At 42.3% G+C, this 25,485-nt stretch overlaps 1 protein-coding gene across 1 annotated transcript in view; it reads left to right on the plus strand.

The window, feature by feature from the left end:
• LIN7A (lin-7 cell polarity scaffold A) overlaps positions 1 to 25,485 on the plus strand; it is a 245,494-nt gene that overhangs the window by 217,577 nt on the left and 2,432 nt on the right. Inside the window, exon 5 of the mRNA XM_075551225.1 lies at positions 15,276 to 15,500. Within this exon, the coding sequence (XP_075407340.1) occupies positions 15,276 to 15,500 (225 nt within the window). The remainder of the gene's footprint in view (positions 1 to 15,275; positions 15,501 to 25,485) is intronic.

A 25,485-nucleotide genomic window follows, 5' to 3' on the forward strand; every position in this document is an offset into this window, starting at 1 on the left:
TTTTGGTCAATTAAGGAGCTCTGGTGGTGTAGTAGTTATGCGTTGAGCTGCTAATCCTAACATCAGCAGTTTGAAACCACCAGCTCCTCCATGGGAGAAAAATTAGGTTTTCTACTCCCATAAAGAGCTACCATGTAGGAAACCCAGAGGGCTGATATACCCTGACATACAGGGTCGCTGTGTGTTGGAAAAAATCATAAAGGCAGTGAATTTGGTTTGGTTTGATAGTACATTAAGTGCAAAATAACATTGTGAAAAAAGTTTCAAAAATTATGAAAATTTATCAACCTTTGACACACAAGACATGAAATGAGTGCATGCTGTTGGAAAAATATCTTCGATAGACTTGCTAGATTCAGAATTGCCACAAAACTTTCATTTGTGAAATGCAATAAAGCAAAGCACAATAAAATGAGGTGTGCCTGTCCCAGACACCCCAGCTTACCGCGGGTTTCCTTCCAAGGACTTTGTTCCAAGGCCGTTCTCATGTACACTGAATACCTCTTTTATGAAATTATTGTGTTTGCATTTTATTCGTGGTGTCTTTATAAAGCTGATCTTTATTTGTCTTTGGGGCTTGGTATGAGAACAATAACACCAGCAAATTAAGCACTGCCAATTAGGTATGTAGTACACACTATTAACAATTAGCTATAACAAAACAAACAGAAACCACGGCCACAAGGGCAGCACACCGTAACGTCAATGTGTGGTAAGTCTGCAATGCCCTGTAATAGAACTAATATTTTAATAAAGCATTTTTATTTGCAGCAAAGGAGAAGTATGAGCATCTATCTGCTCAGATGCCACGTGATAGTTCAAAGCCCTGGTAGAGAAGACAAAGGGGTAGTCAAACCGAGGATAAGTTGACTCTGCTGAATCCCAGAGAGAATTGGAGCAACCATTTATATCAGAAATGTGGCTTCAAGGCCCAAATTCTACATAGACCCATATCAGAATGGGAATCAATCATAATTTATTAGATAGACTACATCAATCATAATTTATTAGAAAACCAGGAGTTCTATTTTCTATAAATACTTTTGTAAGGAGCACCAGCACTGAAGGAGGATGAAGGTGACCTTGCTAATTCTACCGAACTTGGTGTATGTTTCTCAATTGTTCACCCCATCGTTCACCTCTGCTGGCCCTTGAACTAGCACCGGAGCACTTCTGTGGCAAGGCCGCATTGTAAGGACAGTGACTAAATGGGGCTAAGGGGCCTCTAAAGTTCTAGCCTGTAATTTCCTCTAAAGTTCGAGCCTGTTCAATAAAAAGCAAATAGAACAAAACTTAAAAATAAAAATTAAAAAATCTGGAGACTAATCATCTGGTCTTGAAAACTAGTGAACCACTGTTATAAAAACAAGTATAGAGCCCTTAAAATAAAATAATATATTAGAGACAACTAAATCATCAAGTTTTCTTTGAAGGAAAACACTACACATGAACAAAATCACCTTGGGGCAAATTACAAAATAATTATAAACACACTGAAAATAATACGGCTTGTATTTGTCAATGAGTAAGAACACATACTCTGTTGAAATAAACATAAGAAGATTTATTAAGAGATCAGAAGTGGGATCAGCCATATGGTCCACTCTGTGCATTGGCTCCTCAGAGCGGGGATATCATCCTCCAGGCCTGGTGGGCCAGGATGTGCTCCATTGTTTCTTCCTCTCCATTCATTTGCTCCCTTGTGCTCTAATCAGACATGTCCCTGTCCCTGAACTGCAGCTTCAGTGCCGTCCTCTCAAGTAAATTCTTCTGGGGGGAGGGCAATTGTCCATGTAGCTGGTATGGGGGCGAGCCCTCAGGCCCCACTCCTTGCTGGCATGTTACATTCGCATCCCGGAACACTGGCTTTTAGTCTGGTCCCTCTTTCCTTGTGGAGACGCAAATACCCTCCCCTTGGGTGGGTCAGTGCCCTATTCCACAGCCACACATCTCTTTTTTTTTTTCCCCTTTCCTCCCTCCCACTTTTTAGTTGACTATCATATGTACCCCTGGATTTGGTCTGGCCCCTGCTACTACCTGGACCTCACCCCTGGAGTGTTTGTATACGGTAGCTTTTTCCCTGTGTCACTTTTTTGCATTTTTCTTTTCTTTTCTTTTTTATAAACTTACCTCAGCGGACTCATGTTATACTTGTCCTTTTGTGCTTGGCTTACTTCACTGAGCATAATTTCCTCCAGTTCTTCCCATGCATAGATATGCTTCATGTGTTCATCGCTGCTTTTTAGCGATGCATAGTACTCCACTGTATGTATGTACCACAGTTTTTAAATCCATTCATCTGTTGATGGAAATTTGGGTTGTTTCCAACTCCTTGCGATTGTGAACTGTGCCGCAATGAACATTGGAACACAGATGTCTGACCGTGGTTTACATCTTGCCTCTTCTGGGTATATGCCCAGTAGGGGGATTGCTGAGTCATATGGTAGCTCAATTTCCATCTGTTTTAGAAATTGCCAAATCGATTTCCATAGTGTCTACATACCTACAGGTTCACCAACAGTGGATGAGAGTTCCTATCTCACCAGAGCCCCTTCAACACTTGTTGCTTTCTGATTTTTTTGAATTGGGCTATCTTTGAGGGTGTTAGGTGGTATCTCATAATTGTTTTGATTTGCATTTCTCTTATGGCTAATGATTTGGAACATTTTCTCTTATGTTTATTGGCCATTCGGATTTCACACCCTGAGAAATTTCTGTTCAGGTCCTTTGCCCACCTCCTCAGTGGGCAGTTAGTTTTTCTGAGACATGCCATCCCTCGCTGGCCCAGGACCCTAAGGGGGACAACACTGGCAACTCAGTGTCGGGACTGGCCCGGACTGACCCTGTGACACCGAGGCAAACCACTAAAGGCCTGCAGCAGAGCAACTGTGGGAGCAGAGCCGGGAGCTCCCCAGGGAGTACAAAGGACAGACTCTGGGGCCAAAGCATGGCACCCCATTGGACCTGACTGGAGGACACACCTAGAGTTCAAAAATCAGACCTTGATCTATTTACAGGTTTTACTTTCTTTTTAATTTTTTTTTTCATTTTTTCCTTTTAATTAATTAACTATTTTATGGGTCATTGATTTTCTTTTTTGTTGTCATTGCTGTGTTCTCTTCCGTTGCCTATCTTGCTATTCCTTGATTTTTGGTGCATTTTATTATCTCTACAGATCTATCTAGATAAAATAGGCTGGATGAACAGTCTGGGGGAGACAATGGGACAAGTAGTTCTTGGAGGACATGGGAGAGGGGAGGCAGGGTAAGGAAGTGGTGTTGACCAACCCAGGAACAGTGGAGCAACAAGTGATCCAAAAGTAGTGGCAAGGAGGGTGTGAGAGGCCTGGTAGGGATTCATCAAAGGCCATGTAACTGAGAGAAATTACTGAAACTCAGATGAAGGCTGAGCATGAGAGTGGGACAAGAGGAAAGTAAAAGGAAATAGAGGAATGAACTAGGTGACAAAGAGTATTTATAGAGGTCTAAATACAGCCATGTACATATGTAAATATACTTATATAGGTTGGTGGGGAAATAGATCTATATGCATATATTTATAGGTTTAGTATTAAAGAAGCAGATGGACATTGGGTCTCCACTCAAGTACTTACTCAATGCAAGAACACATTGTTCTATTAAACTGGAATTCCATGATGCACACCTTCCGGACACAATCGCTGAAGACAAATGTGTGCATAAGCAAATGTGAAGAAAGCGCATGGTGCACGGCTATCAAAAGATATAGCATCTGAGATCTTAAAGGCTGGAAGATAAACAAGTGGCCATCTAGCTCAGAAGCAACAAAGCCCACATGGAAGAAGCACACCAGCCTGTGCGATCATGAGGTGTCGAAGGGATCAGGTATCAGGCATCAAAGAACAAAATATTATATCATTGTAAATGAGGGTGAGTGCAGAGTGGAGACTCAAAGTCCATCAGTAGGCAACTGGACACCCCCTTACTGAAGGGTTGTGGGGAGGAGATGAGCCAGTCAGGGTGCAGGGAATCAATGATGAAACATATAACTTTCCTCTAGTTCTTAAATGCTTCCTCCCCCCACTATCATGATCCTAATTCTACCTTACAAATCTGGCTAGACCAGAGGAAGTGCATTGGTACAGATAACAACTGGAAACACAGGGAATGCAGGACAGATGACCCCTTCATGACCAGTGGTGAGAGTGGTGATGCCTGGAGGGTGGAGGGAATGTGGGGTGGAAAGGGGGAACTGATTATAAGAATCTACACATAACCTCCTCCTGGGGGGATGGACAGCAGAGCAGTGGGTGAGGGGAGACATCAGACACTAACATAATACAAAATAATAGTTTTTGAATTATGGAAGTTACATGAGGGAGGGAGCTGTGGGGAGGGAGGGGAAAATGAGGAGCCAATATTAAGGGCTCAAGTAGAAGGCAAATGTTTTGAGAATGATGATGGCAAAAAATGTGCTTGACACAATAGATGCATGTATGGATTGTGATAAGAATTGTATGAGCCGCCAGTAAAATTATTTTTAAAAAAGAGAGAGAGATCAGAAGCAGTTTGAGCCTGGGATATATCTGACCTTACAAAGTGAAATTAAACACTCCAATATGCAGAAATAAGAGAGGCGTATCTGTGAGGTAAAATCAAGGACTAAAAGTACAACATTCTAATTAGAAATGGCAAGAGCCCTGTAGTGGGTGCTTGTTGCTCGGATGCTGGGAGCGCGATCACTGGTATTTCCATTATCAGCAGGGGCCACTTTACCCGAGATGATAGGTTTCAGTAGAGCTTGCAGACGAAGAGCAGACCACAAGGAAGGAATAGGCTGCCCCTCTCTAAGCAATCAGCTACTGATAACCTCATGAACAACAGGAGAACACTGTCCAAACCAATCTACCTTATGTGTATACAGTGTGAGTCTGAGAACACCATGAAATGGAACACAGAAAGATCGATATCCCCAGCGTTAGTGAGCTGAAATGGACTGGTTTTAGTCATTTTGAATCAAACAATTATATGGTTTATTGTGCCGGTAATGACAAATTCAAGAGGTAGGAGAGGCTCTTTTATAGTGCTTAGTTGGAAAGGCAAATGTCAGCTACTTAGTTTAGTTCATTGAAATACACAGGTAAAGGGAATTGTACAAGTTCGTCTCAAGATAGTTATCAGAGATTACTGTCTAAGGACTGCTGACTGGATTTCTGATAGCAGCAGTCTTGGGTCAAGGCCTTCCTTTAAGAACCCTCTTTGCAAAGCTTTAGTTTAAACAGCATCTAGTTTAACTGCATCTCCTTTGTTAGGTATGAGTCTGACGAAAGGTTTGGCAGTTGGTGGAATCCAGAAACACTTCCCGAGGTACTGGAGTGTGGTTCAGGGTTTGTTGGTTGCAGGGCAAGTAAGCAAATACTAAGACGAAGTCCGGGCTTGGAGCTGGACCAGTCATCTGGATAGGCATCAAGGGCCTTGGTTTTGGAACTCTTGGACAAAAGTGCCAGTCTTCCCCTGTCTTTCCAGTTCGCTCAAAGAATTTTGTAGCATCCATCTGGTAGGATCAAATGCTTAATAAGTGTTCAAGAACCCAGCCAATCTTTGGATGAGTGATTAAAAGTAAGAGTTTCACAGTGCACCACCCCGCTCTCCCCAGGCCTCAGCCACAGATGAAAACTGGGTCTGCCCAAAGGCTATTTAGAACTCCTTGCTCTCTATTTAACCCAGATTTGCTAAAGAAGTGGTTATATAAATTGCCGCCAGGGCTCAGCACAGCCTTTAAAAATAAAATGAAAACCCTTTAGTATCTGCCGTGCACTCTGAGAAGAGACTGCAGAGGTGCTCCGAGGTCCCTGATGAGCTCCTCCCCTGAAACCCGCGTTGCCATGTCTCAGGCAACTGCTGCCTTTTGAAAGACTCGGGAGGGCTGGACACATTCTCTTAACCCTCCTAATCGTGATGTTAGTTGTCATGATGAATCTCTGGTTAAAATCAATGCCTGCTTCGAATCTAACGTGCTTCTCCTTCCCTCCCCTCCCTGTCGGTCACTTTAATGAACAATGAGTCTCCCTTTTGTTAGGCTGGAGCCCTGGCGGCATACTGGCGACCTGCCAGGCTCTTCACCACAAGGTGAGCAGTTTGAAACCACCAGCGGCCCCTCGGGAGAAAGAGGAGGCCTCCTAATCCCGCACAGAGTTGCCGTTTAGGACACCCACAGGGGCGGTTCTACGCTGCCTGAGGGTCGCTGTGAGTTGGCATGGACTCCATGGCCCTGAGTGTGGTTTTGGGTTCGCTAGGAAAGATCACTACACTGAACTGGCTTTTCTGAATGCTTCCCTCGTTCCACCATTGTCTTGATTTCTAGATTATGTAGTCTCCAAGCCTTGCAGGAATTGGGGCGTAGCTCGCTCCTTGATTTTCCTGAGAGGTAAAGCCTTCTATCTTGCCTGCAACAAGGCCACAAAAATGACCATTCATCCCTGCTAATGTGCGTAGCTCCTAGAGAACCTGGAGGGCACAGAGGAGGTGTCCCTGGGAGTCTCCCAAAGGAGACGGTACCTCCTGACAGGAGTAAACGCTGCCGATGCGCTTGGACTGCTACACTTGGGATTAGCCGCCCATCAGCCACAATGAGTCGGAGTCCATTTCATGGCAGTGAGCTTGGTTTTGCTTTAATGTGCACGAAGGAGCCCGAGTGACACACTGCAATGCGCTGATAGATCTGACCTTCCATTCTGCAATGCACGAGCCATCTTTCCTCCTACTTAGGCCTATCTATCCCACTAGAGAGGCAGCCCCCGCACCCTCTGGGTTGGCCCAGAAAGCAAAGGTTTTTTTTAAATATAATCCAATTAAAAAGGAGAAACCATGCCATCTCGCTTGGAGATCAGCTAAGCAAGCTGGGGGACAGGATCTTGGTTCTAGTGCTCTAGAATGTGTTTGTGGGTGCTATAGGTCCGTTCTACTCCACGGGGGCCTGTGTACAGCAGTGCCCGGGCCTGCACCATCCACAGACTCCTTGCTGTGCTTGCGCCTATTGTTACACTCAATGTGTCAATCCATCTCACTGAGCGTCCTCGCCCTTCCCCCTCCCCGATCCTTTACAGCATCATGTCCATCTCTGGAGACTTGTCCTCCCTGATAACATGCCCAAAGTACCGGGGGGAAAGGCACACCATCTTAGCTTTGAAGGAATATTTCATTTGCATTGCTCCCCAAACCAAGTTGTTTATTCTTTTGGCAGCCCACAAAATATTCTTTGCCAACACTGTAATTGAAAGACATCAGTTTGTCTTCATCCTTGCATATTAATTGTCCCGTTCTCACACACATACGAGGCCATTGAAAGTACCATGTCTTGGGTCAGGCGTACCTGAGTATTCAAAGTGGTATCTTTAGTCTTTTGCAGCAGGAGATTTGCTCAATACAGTTCTTAGTTTGATTTCGTTCTGCTGTCTTCACAGGCATTCATTATGGATCCAGGTAAACTGAAATCCTGACCACCTCATTATTTCCTCCATGTATCATGATGCTGTCTAGTGTCCAGTTGTATGGATTTTGTTTTTCTTTATGTAAGTTGTAATCCATAAGGAAACCTGTACTCTTTTAAAAAATCTGTTAAAATGCTTTACTTATCTATTGGTGTTTAACAAATGACTTCAAAACCAAAGGCTTAAAACAATAATCCATTTTTAGCTCAGTTTCCGTTATCAGGAACCAGGTGAGGCTTTGCTCTGTGCCTCTGTGTCAGACTCCCTCACAAGACTGCAGTCAAGGAAAAGGAGAATCCAGTTCCACATCTGCCCAGGAGTGATTTCTATACGACAGATATTAGACATGCCTCCACCTTCCACCCTTGTTTACTCTATTCTGATACCACCACCCGCTCTCCTGACACTCTGTTTCTCTGCTGAGTCTGATCGTTCAAATAGTTACACAAAACTCACAGATAACACTCGTAAGCATGGAGGTTATTCGGAAAACTAACACGTTACAAAACAGCAAGTACCTCAAGGCTGTGTCATGGGCGTCTTGCAGGTCGTTCATAAGCCTTCCACCAATCTTGATGCAGAACGCTTCTTCAGAGTCCAGATTGTCGAAGTATTCAAGTTCCTCACAGAAAATGAATAAACATGGGGGGGGGGGGATGCGTCCTTACATGCACCTTTCCAGATCCCCTTTCTTCTGTTTAATGACAGCTTTTTGGTCTGTGTGGTACCCTAGCATCAAGCATTCCGAAATGCCCATGCTACCTAATGCTTGCTATCGCTAGTGTAGTGTCTTAACGCTCTCTATTATCCCTCCGGGTTCTAAGAGCCATTACGATGGCTACACATAACTCAAGACAAACTCATGATTCAAAGGTTTATGAGGAAGTTAGCAGGTTGTAATGGTAGTGCGAAATGCTCAGGTTAGAGCTGTTTACCAGGATATGTTACCAAGTTCTTTCAGGGCTGTTAGTAAATGCTTCAAAGTGGTATAGCACCTCCCCCTCCCCCCCCCCCCTCGCTCCCCATAAGCCTCAACTCAAAGGCACTCAGCTCAAGCTCTGTGGGTCAGCAGACCCAACTCCCTGAAGTGAGTGTTCAGAGGGACGCCAATCCACAAGCCAGCCTCCTGCACAGAAGCATTCCGTTTGATTTGCTCAGTCAGTTAGGAAGTCCGCCTCTCTGTCCCATGCTCTGGCTGCTCGTTCTGTTGCTGGCTCCTCTGATGGTGTAGCTGCCCTCTGGATCCAGGAAGTTGACTGCGCATGCATCTTGGGTTCAGAGGACACAGTCCACTCCTGGCTCCTGCCGGCAATGAGCTCCCTCCTCCTGCTTCACCAAGGGCTCGTTTTATAAGCAGCAGGAGGGCGCTCCAGGGAATCCTGTTCACAATTACTCATAGGCAAATTCTATCAGTATTGTCTTCCACCGTCTTACCTGACCCACACGGAACAAGGTCATTTGGTTCCAGTTAGAGGCTTTGGTCTGAGGAACTCCATTAAATAATGCACTGCCCCTGCACATAGTTTATTAGGATCCACACAGTTCAATGAGTGTTTGTGTAATTAATAGACACAAGTATCTCTCTGGTATGCTCTGCTTCCAGCCAAGCTTTGTCTGCCATCAGTAGTGATTTCCCTTGTTTCCTGTCCTCTTCTGAATGTCACACAGTTTCTTGTTTACGTATTCTGCAGTGGCTTTTGAATTATCTACAGCAGAAATGTATCTGTGTGTGATATTCATGGTGTGATACAAGAATGTCCCCGTACTGTTGGATTGTCTTTCTTTGCCATGAACACTACCTGGATCGCTTCAGTCACTTGGCCAGCTAGCCGTCTTCCAGATTTCTTAGCACAGACAAGTGACTGCTTCCACCACTCCCCGAGCCAGTACTGGGAGGGATGTCCTAGCCTTTATTACTCTGCTCCAATGACTCTTCCGGTAAAATGATCAGAAATAATTTAATGCAGTGAACTATGTACACATTGAAAGCCTCAATCCAAAGATGATGATAATGAAATCCAAATATGGTGAAGGGAGAAGTATCAGAACTCAAATTGTAAATGCCCGACTCGTAGAAGGCTCTGGGGGTCAGCGGGAGCCAAAATCCATGGCAAATCCCCTCTAGTCACAGGCAAGGGACCAGTCAGCTTTAATATTGGGAACGATTATTGTGAACTTGATTATAGTGGTTCCTTCATGACCTAACCCCAATTTGCTTCAGGGTCAAGTATGTTCCACAACAGAAATTTCTTCTATGGATTTTAAAATATTGATGGTGATCTTTTCTTTCTTACTCTTTATTTTTATCTTCATATTATTTTCTTCTTGCTCTTTGTTTTTTATTGTTTCCACGGGGTTCCCCAATTTGTGAGGAACAGAGGAGTGGATACATAGAGACCTTAACTAATGCAATGGTTTATCAGAGGGCTGAGATGGAGTGGCAGGGTGTCTGAGGGGATTTGAGGAGCAAACAATGAATTCAAGAGAGGGGATGGAACATTAGAACTGGTTGTGATGATGTAAACAGCTTTATAAAAACAATTTAAATGTGGCAGTGTATGATATGTGAGTACTACATTAAGAAACTACCAAAAAATTAAAAGAAACTAAACTTGACTGATGGTTACCATGGGAGAAGGAGGAAGATTTGTTGCTTGGGGGGCATTGATTTTATGGTAATAAAGGGGGAATGATTTGAAGAGGATATCAATAATGGTTGTACAACACAAAGAGTATAATCAATGGCATTGAATTATACATGTAGAAGGTGTTGAGTTGAAGAATATTTTGTGGTGTACATTTTTGTCACAATTTAAAAATATAATTACATGAATAACAATGACTACATGGAAGAAGAAAATATTCTATATTTTATTGTGGTGATAATTGTACAACTCTTCTTGATATAATCAATTGTATGTCATGTGGATGAAGTATCAATAAAACTGTTAAAAAAATAAAAAACAAAAGAGAATTTAATGGAGAATGAATTTTCATGGAGATTATAAATGTATTTAGGATTTCCACTCTAAACTGTTGTCTTCCACAAACTTAATGCTTAAAATTTTAATTGTTCTTTTTTTGTTTTCTGTTATATATACTCTGATAGATATATGTGCATATCTTATTATATTCTTAGGGAATGTCTTGAAAATAAAGCTATAGAATTATAAAGGGTATACTCAGTATATAGCAATTGTACCCTCAAGGAAAATTATATTAGTTTTTGTTAAATTAATATCAGCATATGACACTGCAGATATTCCTAGTCAAGCTATCATATTTTAAATATGTATTTCTCATTTTGAAGAAAGAATAGCATGTTGTATATTAGTCTTTATTTCTTTGATTACCAGGAAGCTTGAATATCTTCAAATAAGCTTATTGATCATTTCTTTTTTGTTTATTATGAATCAATGGATGTCCTTGTCCATTTTGCCTTTGATCTTTATATTATGTATTTTTAGAGATCTTCTTTTGAAAAATAGATTGACTAATGTATTGAAAATTATTTTGAGGATTTTTTTCTGCCTTAACTTTATGGCATTTGAGAGAGAAATGCATAAGTCATAAATATGATTTTGTGACTTTTTTCTTTGATATTTATACTTAAGAACTTATTTTTTTAATTAAATATTTAAAAATTTTAAATGTTTAAAAAGAATTTCTTTTTCATTGTATAGTGAACATTTGCCTACATTTTATTTTAATTTTTATGATTGTATTCTTACATTTACATTTTTATCCAATTTGCGGCCATATCTAGCATAAATAATGAAACTAAGATGGGTAGTGTTTTATATTACTGGCTCTCTATCACTTATTTAATATTTTTTCCTCCTTTGGTGTAAATTATGCCTTACTTTTACATATGATGGATCTGTTTCTGTACTTTCTGTCACATTCTATTATTCTTCCCCTGTCAATAAAAACAGCTTTAATTACTTCCGGGGCCCTGCTAGTGTTTATGCAATAGGCTGTGAGCCTCAAAGTCAACAGTTCATAACTACCAGCCACACCACAGGGGAATGGCACGGCTTCTACTCCTGTAAACCGTTCCATTCTGGGACACTCAGCGAGGCGATTCTGCCTTGCCCTACAGGGTCACTCTGAGTCCGCATTTATTCAGTGGCAATGAGCTTGGTTGATGTCTTTTTGTTTTATTTTTAAATTACTTTAGATGCTTTCTAAACTTGAATACCTGAGAGTAAAAGAGTCCCTTTTATTACTATTTTTTCATATTTTCTGAGGTTAGCTGGCTGGTGCATTTATTCTTCCAGGTGAATGTTAGAAATTCCTTTCTGAATGTTAACCTGTTAGCATTTCCATAGATTTTTATTATTTCTCACCTTTCCAGCTAGGTCTCTCATTCAACACATGTTGTGCCTTACCAAGCCTAACCTGCTTACATTTCAGCATCAAACATCTTAAACAATAATGACAATGAAGGCACCCGCCGGCCCATCCCTTTAATGAGGTCTCACTCCTAGAAACACAGTCTTCAGTGGCTCCCTGTTGGCGTAAAGAAATTTCTGTATTCTTTGACTTACAGTGAAGAAGTACCTTAAGTGAACGTTGCAAAAAACCTTGGGAGAAAATTCAAGGGGTGTGAAACTGTTAAGAGACTGAAAGTTAGGAAATGTCATGACATCGCTCCAACTCAGTTCTCCGGTGTTCTTCCAGCTTAGCTCCAACCCTCACAGCTCTGCTGACGCCCATTCCACGCATCTCACGGGTTTCTCTTGCTATGTTTTCACTCAGCTTGGTAACGCCGCTTGGGACGACTTGCTAACCTTCACCTAAGTGTGTCAAAATGTTACTAATTCATCAAAATCCACCCAAAGTTGTTTCCATTCACTTAATTTTTGCGTGTGCAAACTATAGTTGTGAATTGCTGGTTCCTCATCTCGTCATATGCATCTGGAAATGATCCATGTAAAAAAATATGCTGCACTACGGATATGCATTGACTCACTGCACATCCCTGCATGTATGACTGCGCTTTATTTCAGAGTTTAAAGTCCCTGAGCACGATGTCTCAGATAACTTTGCTTTGCACCAATACTGACTTCGAAATCATAAGTGTTTTACAAAAAAAAAAAATGTTGTTTGAGCATACTTGTAGAAAATATATAGCAAGACAAAATATGCAGTGTTCATGCCAATTAATGATATTCAAGTTGAAATAATTAATATTTGAAAATTATACTGAGGATGTTATCAAGCATATAGATAGGTTCATTGTCAAAATTTTTACTTAATAAGATTGCTGAATAGCTTACAGGGTTCCCAGGTAAGCTTGCATTTCAAATTAACAAAGGATAGCTTTGTAATGTTTTTAATTTTCGTGATAAATCAGCCTCTTTATCTCATGGGAACTGCGTTGCCTAGGTGCCTTTGCTTGTTTCGTTTGTGAGTTGGTTGGAGTCGTCCACACTCATAGCCGCCCTGTGTGCAGCAGAATGAAGCAGTGCTTGATCCTGGGCCCGCCCCACAACTGCCATGTTTGATGTCATCGCGGCAGCAGCCACTGTGCCAAGCTGTCTCATTGAGCGGGGCCTTCCTCCCTTCTCACTGACATGTGTTTCAGTAAGCATGATCTCCTTCTCCGGGGACTGGTTCCCTGGTAGCATGTCCAAAGTATGTAAGAGAAGTCTCACTGTGCCTGCTCGAAAAGCATTTTGGCTGCACTTCCATCCGGCAGACTTGGCTCTTCTGGCGTCTGTGGCGCTTTCAGGAGTCTTTGCCAGCACTAGAACTCACACGCATCGGTTAATCTCTGGTACCTCTTATTCACTGTCCAGTGCTCACATGAACGCGAGGGGGTTGGGAATTCCATGGCTTGGGACAGGCTCACTTCCGTTCTCAAAGTGGCGCTGTGGCCCTGTAACCCCCTAAGTAGAGCGCGTGAAGTTGATTTGCCCAGTGCAGTATGCGCGGATTTCTTGGAAGATGAGATCCTTCACAACTTCAACCTTTTTTTTTTTTTCGCTTATCATGATGTTACTTACTGACTCGGTGGTAAGGATTTTATTTTCTTTACATTAAGCTGTGGTCCTCACTGAAGGCTACAGACTTTAATAGTCACCAGTAAGTGCTTCAAACTCCCTTGACTTTTAGCAAGAAAAACGGGTCAGCTGCTTATTGCAGGTTGCCCGTAAGGCTTCCTCCGTGTCTGCTCTTGTGGTCTTTTTTACATAGTCCAGCTTCTCCGATTATTTACCCACAACACAGACTGAATGACTATTGTTAAAGATAGAATCCTGACGCAACCCTTTCCGGATATTCAATTACGCATTGTCCTCTTGCTTTGTTTGAGCGGCTGCTTCTTGGTCTGTGCACAGGTTCTGCAGGAGCACAATGCTGTGCTTTAGAAGCACCATTCTTTGCCATGCTAACCACAGTTGCTATGACCCATATACAGTTAGGTAGTCAAGGAGATAGAAGTAAGTGTCTTTCTGGTATTCTGTGCTGTCTGCCAGATACATCTGACATCAGAAATAATATCCTATTTCCATGTCCTCTTCTGAATCTGGCTTGCATTTTTGGAAGCTCCCTGTCAATGTAACGCTGCATCTATTTTTGATTTTTCTGCAGCAAAAAATTTACTTGCATGTGATTTTAATGATATGCCTCAATAATTTTTTGAATTTTGTTTGGTCCTCTTTCTTTGGAAATGGTAGAAATACGGATCTCTTCCAGTCAGGTGGCCAGACAGCTGCCTTCTAACGTTCTTAGCATAAACAAGTGTGTGCTTCCAAGGATTTCAGTTTTTAGGGGACATTACATTGTCATTCTGTCAATTTCTGCATCCTTGGTTTTCACCATAGGTTCCTTGGTGGCATAATGGTTATGAATTGGGCCGGTAACCATAGTGGTCAGCACCGGCACCTCCAGCCGCTCCTCGGGAGAAAGATGCGCTTTCAGAGGCAGCTCCACCTTGACCTATAGGGACACTCTGAGTCTACATGGACTCGATGCAGTGAGTTTGGTTTGGGCTTTGTTTTTCACTGTTACCTTCAGTGAAACTTGAACTTCTTTCCTCAGTGCCCTCAATTCTTGATCAGACACTACGTCTTGAAGCAGATATATACAAGTTATTTGTTTTATATTCGAAATTTAACTGTACATTCTAGTTTGTTGGTTTTGTTTTTGCTAAGTCTGTGCATCTTAATCCTTAGGGTATTTCAGTCAAATATATAAAATATCCAGACTACAATAAAATTAAATTTCTGTGATTAGTTAGAAACTTTGGGATGTGTTGCATTGGGTTACACACTGAGCTACCAACACACAAGGTCAGTTGTTCAAACTCACGAGCCACTCTTCAAGGAAAAGATAAATCTGTATATGCCCGTAACGATTCAAAAAGCTTTGGGGATCCACAGGGACGCTGCAGCTCTGTCCCACAGGGTCATTATGTGTGCAGGTTGGAGTCCATTTCTGACTCTCCAGAAAGCCCTCCAGGATTGGTTTCCAGGGGGGAAAGAAGTTGGCCTTTGGCTATTCCCACCACTACTTACTCTTCCACTCTTGGACATCTGAAACAATAACGAGTCTGACTTTCTAGCTGAATCGGTTAGTTGGGAAAAAAGAGAATGCTTTGAAAATTCACAAACAATGGTTTGTGTAACTTTACAAATTCCCTCTCACAATACAAACGCATGCTTACCATTGCGCCCTTTTTGTCGTACAGTCTTGAAATGTTCACTTTGAGGATGTTAATCTGACGCTATTTTCAGACTTGTCTCTTAAGGAAAAGACAGTGCCGCTCTCACTTGAAGAAACGTCTCTGGTGTGATTGCAGAGTGTGGAAGGTGAGCCCCACGAGAAGGCCGTGGAGCTCCTCAAGGCTGCCGAGGACAGCGTCAAGCTGGTGGTCCGCTACACTCCGAAAGTCCTGGAAGAAATGGAGGCTCGTTTCGAAAAGCTAAGGACAGCCAGGCGTCGGCAGCAGCAGCAGCTGCTAATTCAGCAGCAACAGCAGCAACAGCAGCAGCAGCAGCAAACACAGCAAAATCACATGTCGTAGGTGAGAAGTGCCTTATTCTCTGTAGAAATGTTCTTTCTTTATATAGTTTAGCACACTGATGGTGAAACAGAAATCACTCAATTTAATCATTCAAACAAAATCATCAAACAAACGCAAGCAAAAATAAATTATCTCAGAAAATATAAGCCAAAGAGTTTATTTTTTGTCATTCAGTCATATTTCCCAGACCATAGATATTCTAGAAGACAATAGACTTTGGGAGGTCAGGTTCAGACTACATAATAGCTAGATACAAATAAAACTAAAACACGGTCCCAGTTCAAATCCAGACCCTCGGGCACCTTGCAAGGTTAGGCGACTGGGCTGCATTCCAGCTCTCGATCACTCCTTGGCCTATTACCTCTGCGCAATGTTCTGCCAGCACTAGCGTCTGGTCAAACATCATCTCTAAGCCAAAACGCCAAGCCCACTGCCACTGAGGCAATTCAGACTCATAGTGAACCCGTAGGGTAGAGCGAAGCTACCCCCTAGACTTTGCATGACTGTGCATCTAGACAGAAGCAGACTCTCGCATCTTTCTCCTACAGAGTTGCTGGTGGGTTTGAACCACTGACCTTTTGGTTAGCAGCCAAGCTCTTAAGCACAGTGCCTCCAGGGCTCCTCAGATGCCTTCTAGGACACTGAATTACACTTATTGCGAAATGGCTCCACTGGGGTGGGGGAAATGCAATGGAATCTACCAGTAAGATAGATGTGTAGTGCTCATGCGCTGAGAGATTCTGAAGCTCTTTTGGAGTATTTAAACATTTTTAATTGGACCAAACGGGTGCCTGCCTTTTTATAAATTCTACTTTGTGATCTCCCCCAAAAAATGCTAATTCAGGTTTTGCTGTATAATTTCAAATGTAATTGGGAAAAATATGCTAATAAAAACCATCATCTTGGAAGTACCTGCTATGTGTTAGCTTCTTCCCACATATCATCTTTAATCTTTCAAAAAAATAATAGAAGTGTGATGTTTAAAAAATAAAAAGGATGGGGATGTGCCAGTTGCCATCCTCTGCTTTCACAGTGGGGACAGAGAGTGTCATTGCCTCGATTTCATAAAGAAAATGAGGCTGCAAAAGCTCATAGCTTTCCGTGAGCACCTAGTTACACATCATCTTGAACATTTAGTGATGCTGTAACAGAGAGGCCACCATGGCTGGCTTTAATGAAGTTGTTGATTCTCTCATGCTTTGAGACCAGAAGTCAGAATCCAAGACCCCAGTGTTAGGCTGGCTCGCTCTCTCTCTCTCTCTCTCTCTCTCTCTTTCTGCCAACTCTCGGGGGAGGGTCTTTTTCTCTTTTTAACATCTAGGGGCCCTACCCCAGCAGAGCTTCTTGTGTCTTGGTGTCAGTCTTCCCCTATGTCTAGGAGGTTCTCGGCACAAGGACCCTGGTTCCAAAGGACATGATCCACTCCTGGGTCATCTTTCTTGATGTTAGTCAAGTACTTCCACGTCTACTTGCATTTGCCTCAGATTCTCTCATGAGATGAAAGATGACGCAAGCCACACCCAAGGGAAACGCTCTTTACACTGATTCAGGACTGCAACCTCAACTAAGGGAAGGGTGATACATTCCATCTTATTGATACCTTGTGAACAAAAACATACCATGACACTCTCTGGACATAATCAATTCCTGCACATTAGCCACAGGCAAGGACATCACAAAATAGAAAATGACCTCCGGATACTGAGAATCATGGCTGACAAGTTGACACATGTCGGGGGGGGGAACGACACACAATTTGATCCATGAGATACACAGTTCAGCGGTGGTCCTGCACTGTTCTTTTATTCTCTTGTCGGTTACTCTGTCGGCCAGTCTCAGATAATGTGAAGCCATTCCCGGCTGCATTTGGAAGCAACGGTTCATATTTCTGGACAGGCTGGCCTCCTCTGTGTGATTCCCGACCTCCTTTACCATGATTTCAGAAGGTTTGCCTTTCAAATGAGGTTCAAATGGTCTTGAAAAAAATGACACTAGGTAATCAGTAATAGTGACTGTAGGCATTTAATTGCAGTTCATTTGTATAACCAGGAACATTGGATATAATGTGACATTCCTTAAAAAGCAAGGAGAATGAAGAATATGGAATTAGATTGCACAATTGTAGGACAACTAACAACAAAAAAGAAGAGACTGCTGTCAAGGCCAGTCTGATTCCTGCGAGCCTATATGACGAGCAAGAACTAGCCTGTGCGTTTCTTTATAGGACTAAACACCCCTATCTTTCCTCCTCGGGGTGAGATTGGTGGTTTTGAACTGTAAACTGGGTCCTCAATAGTGTAATGTGTACCCCACCACACCACCAGGCTCTTTGGGGAAATCAACAGTCAATCTTTAATAGTCTCACGCCCTAAGAGGATAGACCTGACCATCTGCTGCCATGCAGATGGTCACCTAGGAAGCACTCTGTGGGTGACTCTACTCTGTCATATGCCCTACGAATCAGAATCAACTTGAAAGCTACACATGTACACACAACATTAGCATAAGTCAAAAATATTGCTACAAAATTATACAGGCGTGATATTAAAAAATGGTGGCGGGGATATGTAGCATCTGACATCTGCTTTTACAAAGGGCACAGAGACCCATTATCACAGCTGCTGAGTTCAATCCCTGTGAGGCTGAGGCCACACATGCGTCACATGCCAACCTTCCTCACCAATTCTCACACCAAACGTCCTGCCCACAGCACTGTGTGATTTTCAGCTGAGTTCAAATTTTCAGTGTAATGGTCACATAGAACTCCCAGGTCAAAATCATGAGGATGAAGACGATGAGGAGGGTTCACAGGTTACAATTTTGTTGTGGTTAGATGCCGTCCAGTAGACTCTTCCCCATAGCGACCCCACACGCACCACAGAAGGAAACTCTGCACGGTCCTGCACCATCCTCACAATGGCTCCTGTCGCTGAGCTCATTGATGCAGCCGCTGTGTCAGTCCTTCTCACTGAGGGCCCCCAGCCCTCCACTTCACCAAATGTGATGTCCTTCTCCAGGGACTGGTCTCTCCTGACAACATGTCCAAAGTATGTGAGATAAAGTCTTGCCATCCTTGCCTCTAGGCACTCTGGCCTTAATTTCTTCAGCGTGGATCCATTTGTCCTTTTAGCAGCACATAAGACTTTCTGTATTCTGCTCCAGCACCAGTTCAAATGCATCTGTTCATTTACAGGCGTCCATGTTCAATGTCCAAGCTTATAATTAGGGATCAAAAATGTCCAGGATGCGTTTTTTTGTTTTCTTTTTGTTGTTGTTTTTTTTTGGGGGGGGTTGTTTGGTTTTTCAGCAGGACAGCCACTTAGCTGGACCCACGGTACACTTCTCAATGGTAATTGGCCTCTCAGCTATAATGTCCTTATCTCTGTTCAGGCCATGTTACAGAGCTGTTTTACTGCTATCGTTAAATGCCACAAAGGTATGCCATTCCACCATAATCCTTAGCCCAGCGACACTCAGCTCTAACTTCCCCATCTAGTGCCTGAAGACACCCCACTCAGCGAGCAAGCTTCCTGCCAGAAGACTCCCACCTTTGCTTACCCCATGGGCTGGGAAGCCCACTACCACTGTATCTCCTGCTCTGATTCTTGGTTCCGCTGCTGTTGTTCCTCTGCTCTCCTGCACCCTTCTGACTTCTCAGCTGTCTGTCCTTGGGCAAGGGGTTCAGTGAGCCGGGTTCTCGTGACTCAAAGGCCACACCCACACCTGGCTCTTTATCTTGATGGTAGTGAGATCAAAAAAATGGTCATCACATTGGTTCAGGACTGTGACCAGAATAAAGGATGACAACAGCAAGTAACCCTTGTCACTCACAACTGAATTATGTAATGTATCAGCACCTTCTGCCACCCTCTCTTATCCAGACCTCTCTGGGGAAAATCATTGTTTGGTAGTAGTTACAGACATGGAGAGCCCTATCAAGCCAGTCACATGTACCACATGTATATTAAACAAAAATGTTAAACTCTTGATCTATATACTTCTAAAGGTGGTATTTCTATCGTGCTAGCCACCCCTTAAAAAATTCTGTACTCCTCGATTTACACTGTCAAAACTTCAGCTTGGGCATCTTCGATGAACTCAAATTGTGTTCCCTTTAAATGCTCTTTGGATTTGAGAAACAAAAAAGTTTCGTGGGGCAAGATCAGAGCTGTAAAGTAGAGAGAGTCTGGTTTCCCAACAAAATTCTTATAGGTCCACCTTTCTTTTTTAAACATTTTATTAGGGACTCATACAACTCTTATCACAATCCATACATATACATACATCAATTGTATAAAGCACATCTGTATATTCTTTGCCCTAATCATTTTCAAAGCGTTTGCTCTCCACTTAAGCCCTTTGCATCAAGTCCTCTTTTTTCCTCTCCCTCCCCGCTTCCCACTCCCTCATGAGCTCTTGATAATTTATAAATTATTATTTTGTCATATCTTTCCCTATCTGGCATCTCCCTTCACCCCCTTTTCTGTTGTCCGTCCCCCAGGGAGGAGGTCACATGTAGATCCTTGTAATCTCTTCCCTATTTCCAACCCACTCACCCTCTACCCTCCCAGTATCGCCCCTCACACCCCTGGTCCTGAAGGTAACATCCACCCTGGATTCTCTGTGCCTCCAGCTCCTATCGGCACCAGTGTACAACCTCTGCTCTATCCAGACTTGCAAGGTAGAATTCGGATCATGGTAGTGGGGGGAGGGGGGAGAGGAAGCATTTAGGAACTGGAGGAAAGCTGTATTCTTCATTGGTGCTACGTCGCACCCTGACTGACTCATCTCCTCTAGACCCCTCTGTGAGGGGATCTCCAGTGGCCAACAAATGGGATTTGGGTCTCCACTCTGCACTTCCCCCTTCATTTACTATGGTAAGATTTTTTTTTTATGATGCCTTATACCTAATCCCTTTGACACCTCGTGATCGCACAGGCTGGTGTGCTTCTTCCATGTGGGCTTTGTTGCTTCTGAGCTCGATGCCCACTTGTTCACCTTCAAGCCTTTAAGACCCCAAACACTATCTCTTTTGATAGCCGGGCACCATCAGCTTTCTTCGCCACATTTGCTTATGCACCCGTTTGTCCTTGGCAATCGTATCATGGAGGTGTGCACCCAATGATATGATTTTTTGTTCTTTGATGCCTGATAACTGATCCCTTCGGAACCACGTGATCACACAGGCTTGTGTGTTCTTACATGTGGGCTTTGTTGCTTCTGAGCTAGATCCACCTTTCTATCCATGAGAAAGGGTATACACTTGGCTGTGATGGAAAACAAAATTTCAGAGCAACTTGCCAAGCCATTTTCTCATCAATGCAGTCTTTAATTAAAAAAAAAAAACATTTGTTCTTGTGATAAACTCTTATTTATCATTCTGTGTTCTTTAAGAAAATCTTTCAAGATTCAGAATTTGGAATCCCTTCCCACCTGCCCCCCCCCCCAAAAAAAAAACCAAACCAAAAGAAAACACAGATGCTATAATCTTCTGAGGTGACTTTTTGCAGTGAATTTTACAGGCCCAGCAGAGGCCTGCCTGGTGGTGTAGTGGTTACTCACTGGGCTGCAATCTTCATGATCGGCAGTTCCAAACCACCAGCAGTTCTGCAGGAGAAAGTCTAGGTAGATGAGAGAAACAAATCCATAGAAACTCATGTGTATAAGACAGAGTTTCATATAAAGGATAATTGCACATTAAGAAAGCATCTCAGCTTAGTCCAATCCAAACCCATAAGTCCAATATTAGCCTATATATCTGATACCAATCTATAAAGTCCTCTTCAGACTCACAAAACACGTGCAGTGACACTGAATGCAAGGCGACCATGTGCCAGCGGATAGAAAGTCTTTGGATCCAGTGGCACTGTAAGCATCTCAACACTGGCAGGGGCCTCGAAGTGACATCTCCAGCTTCAGAGGTCTGGTTGCATCAGGGTAGGTCCATGTGGCTTCTCCAGCTCGGGGCACTAGGTAATTCCATGTGTCTTGTCAGCTGCAGTGCCTTCCAGGGAGTGAGCAGAGAGAGAGAAGTGTCTCCTATCTCCAAGGAGGAAAAAAGCAGAATTTTCAGGAGAAAGCCATGGCCACACAGAGACCTCATTGGCTATGACCCAATTGACAGACGAGACTCCACCCCTTCATGCTTAATCTTCTCAAGCCAAAAACTGGCGCCGAATCATGTAACTACCACATCCCGTAAAGCGTTACAGTCCCAGAAACCCGCAAGAAGTTGCTATGAGTTAGCCTAGCCTCGATGGTAGTGAGGGTGAGAGAGCAGATCCCTGTAGAAATCACTGCTTTGATTGGGGGCAGCTGAACAAGACAGAGACGTGTATCCCTGAGAGTTGTCGGCAAGCATCCGCTGATGGCAGAGACATGTCTGTCCGTGCTGTATTTGGAAGAACCACATGCACATATGAACTGGAACCCTAATAGATGCACTTTTTGACTTACCCACTGCTGCTGGGGTTCCAGTCCATATACACACGTGTTTGCTCCACATAAGCCTATGTATATATGTGCTTCAAATGACTCATGTTAAAACCAAATTGGAAACAAGGTGATTTTACATGAATTTTGAAATATATATATCTATATATCGACTACCTATATCTACATATGTAACGTATTGTGTTTTGGTGTGTGAAAGTATATACCATTGCAAAGACCACAGTTATTTCACAGTATACATTAGTATGCACCATTATGTATCACAAAATGTTTAAACTGTGTGAACAAAGTAAAGTCATTGCTTTCGGGGCTATATATAGTTAATAAGCTACTAAATAAGTAAAAGTATATGGTTGGGATCAGTGCGTTATGTAATTACAATTGAGAGTTTTGTTAGACGGTGGCGAGGCAGCTGAGTTGGTCGTCGGGAAGACCTCTAGAAGTAGGTGCTATTGAAACCAAGACTGCCGGAAAAGGAGGAGCCCGTCAGCCATTTGATGATCAAGGAATCGCAAAAGGAGGGGAGGAAATGGTTGCCCTAGGCAGCATGAGGTTTTTGATGTTTAAAAGAGATGAAGAAAGTTCAGGTTGTTAGGGAATAGTGATTGAAAAGGGCCATGGTGAATTATAAAGTCTATGAAATGAGTAGGCGCCAGGTCACAGATTGCTCTGTAAGTCACAGAGGTAAGATTTTAGTTCAGTCAATGCCAAGGTTTTTAAAGCAAAGGAGTGACGTGATCTGATTTATGTTTCAAAAAGAGCAGTCAGACTGGTATGGACACAATGGATTATTACAGAATAAAAGTAGAAGCAGAGACCAATTATGAGGTTATTTGCAGTCATGTAGGCAAGAGGTAATGGTCCCTGGACCAGGATGATGTAGTTAAGATGGAGTAGTATAGATCGTTATGAGCATGTAGTTTTAACCATAACTTTTGTCTCTGGTACTCATGCCAAATGTAAAGGTCATATACCTTTAGAATTCATTCAAATGACTTTTTGATAAGAGTAATTCATTATTCTTTAGTCAAATATTGACACTCTTTCGACTAACTAGCTCATTTCTTCTTTCATTCTTAATAATATAGACATGTACCCAATTTTCCTAATTGACTTACCACACTGACCCATCGCAAAATGTCTCAAAGTAAATATCAAAAAATATGTTGCCATAGAGACTTCTAAAGAGTTCATTAAAATGCTCAATATTATGCCATTTTAATCATTGTCACTGGAAATATTTGTAAATATATGTATGGACTCTAGTTCTCCAGTCACTAAATCACCTCAGTTTCTTTGTCATAGCAAAGTCTTAAGTTTTTTTTTCATTTCTCTAAAAAAGAAATAAGGACTACAGTATTTGCCAAATCTGTATTTTCATGTGTACGATTCAACACATCAATGGTATCAATCACAGTGTATACTGATCACCAATTTCCATTGCCAAGTTTCTCTTACATTCCATCCCTCTCATCCTGGATATCTCAACAGCTCAAAGCAGTGATGCTCTCGGTCGATACTGACTGATAGAGACCCTATTGGACAGGGTAGAACTCCCCCTCTGAGTTTCTGAGACTGTAACTATTTACAGAAGAAAATCCTGTCCAATTTTCTCCTGAGGAGCTGCTGGTGGTTTCAAACCACTGACCTGTAGGATTGCAGCCAACTCATAAGCACTATACCATGAGGACTCCTTTCATCCTTGATGCGCACTATTAAATTCTAATCTTTTTATGTTAGCCTAGGTAGTTCATGCAATCATTCACTATAGATTATGACTGCATAATTTTATTCAGCATAACATTTTCCATATTTATCAATGTTGGGGCATGTAGTCAGGATAGTTACAAACTATGGTTTTCTTCCTCACCTGGGATAAATGGAGTTATTTTTAGTAAACATGAAATCTCTATTTACACCGACTAAGACAGTGTTTGTAACTTGTAAGGCACATACCGTATATACTCAAATATAAGCTGACCCGAGTATAAGCTAAGGTACCTAATGATTACCTGGGAAACCAGAAAAACCGATTGACTTGAGTATAAGCCTAGGGTGGAAAATGAAGAAGCTATTGGTGAGTTTCAATAATCAAAACAAATGAAAATAAAATTACTAAAAATTGAGACATCAGTGGGGTAATGTATTTAAATATTTATTTTAAATTAAAAACGTAAATAAAAGGACAAGTCATTTAACATTAGTAAACCAGCACAGTAAGTGGAAAATAGGTTCAACAAAAACAATAAGGTGTCAAAAATGATACCTTATGAGTACTATTCCCTGAGCTCAATCAGCAACCAAGCTAAAATGTAAAGAGTTAAAATCCTTCCAAACTGGATTCATCATCATCTATATCCCAATGCAGAGAATCATAGACGCTGACCTCACTGAGATCGCCGTCATCACCATCACTGCTGTCATTTTCATACAAAGCGCAGTCTTCACTGCCATCCACAGCATGAGTAATATTACATTTCTGGAAGGCACGTCACACCATGTCTTCTGGAATGTCTTCCCATGCATCTCGAACCCACTTTGCTTTTAACTCTATGTCAGGATTCATGAGATTTCCTCCTTTTGTTAACCGGGCTTGACCAGATGACATCCATTCATGCCACTGACCCGTGTATAAGTCGAACCCCAGTTTGTCAGCACATTTTTTGTGCTGAACAACTCGGCTTATACACAGTATATACGGTAGTCACAACCCCTTGAGATGAAATAGTAACCATTTCAAGTACATACAAAATACAACCAAATCATGTCATCCATGGATTTTATGGTGAATTCAGTCAAAGAGACCTACATTAGCACTTGTTCAATGTTTAATTAATTAGATTTTTAAGGATTAAATGAGATTTGTTCCACTTACTAACTCACCCTAGGGTTGCTTCTTAGAAGAGATCTGAAGCTAATTTGACCTGTTTGCTTGGAACAAATCTCAGAGATAGACCCCCTACCTCCGACACACTCAGGTGTGATTCTTGGGGGTTCCGTTCCCACTACTGACAGCTTCACCTAGAGTTAGGGTGACCCAGCTTACCTCCGAAACGGTAACCCTTACATTAAAGTATCTCGTGGCTAAAGTATGTTCACAAGATCAATAAAGCACACCAATATGCAAAAGGGCTTTATTCCATAAGAAAGGTATCATAGCCATTATCTGTTGTAGGGAAATAATTAGTACCCGCGGTTAAGCTGTCCATTGCTCTCACGGCTGCTGGCAAGAAAGCTTCAAAAAGTTTGAGGGAAAATGAAGTTAAAAGATAATGGAATTTTCCTACGAACTTTTTGAAGCCCCCTTGTATTCCAGACCTTCCCTCCCATTGGATAAATAGAAACCCATGCTTCTTAACAAAACTTATTTGTCCCGAGTACCTTTCCCCCAGCAATAATGGACTCTGTTTCCCCAGAGGACATGTAACCATGTGATTACAGTGCACTAGGAACTCAGATTCTAGAGCTCTATGTCACTTAAGAACCAAGTGACCTTAAGAAAGTTATTCAATAGGAATCTTAGAAAAATGGT

Source organism: Tenrec ecaudatus, chromosome 6 (genome assembly GCF_050624435.1).
Source record: "Tenrec ecaudatus isolate mTenEca1 chromosome 6, mTenEca1.hap1, whole genome shotgun sequence".
NCBI classification, from domain to species: Eukaryota; Metazoa; Chordata; class Mammalia; order Afrosoricida; family Tenrecidae; genus Tenrec; species Tenrec ecaudatus.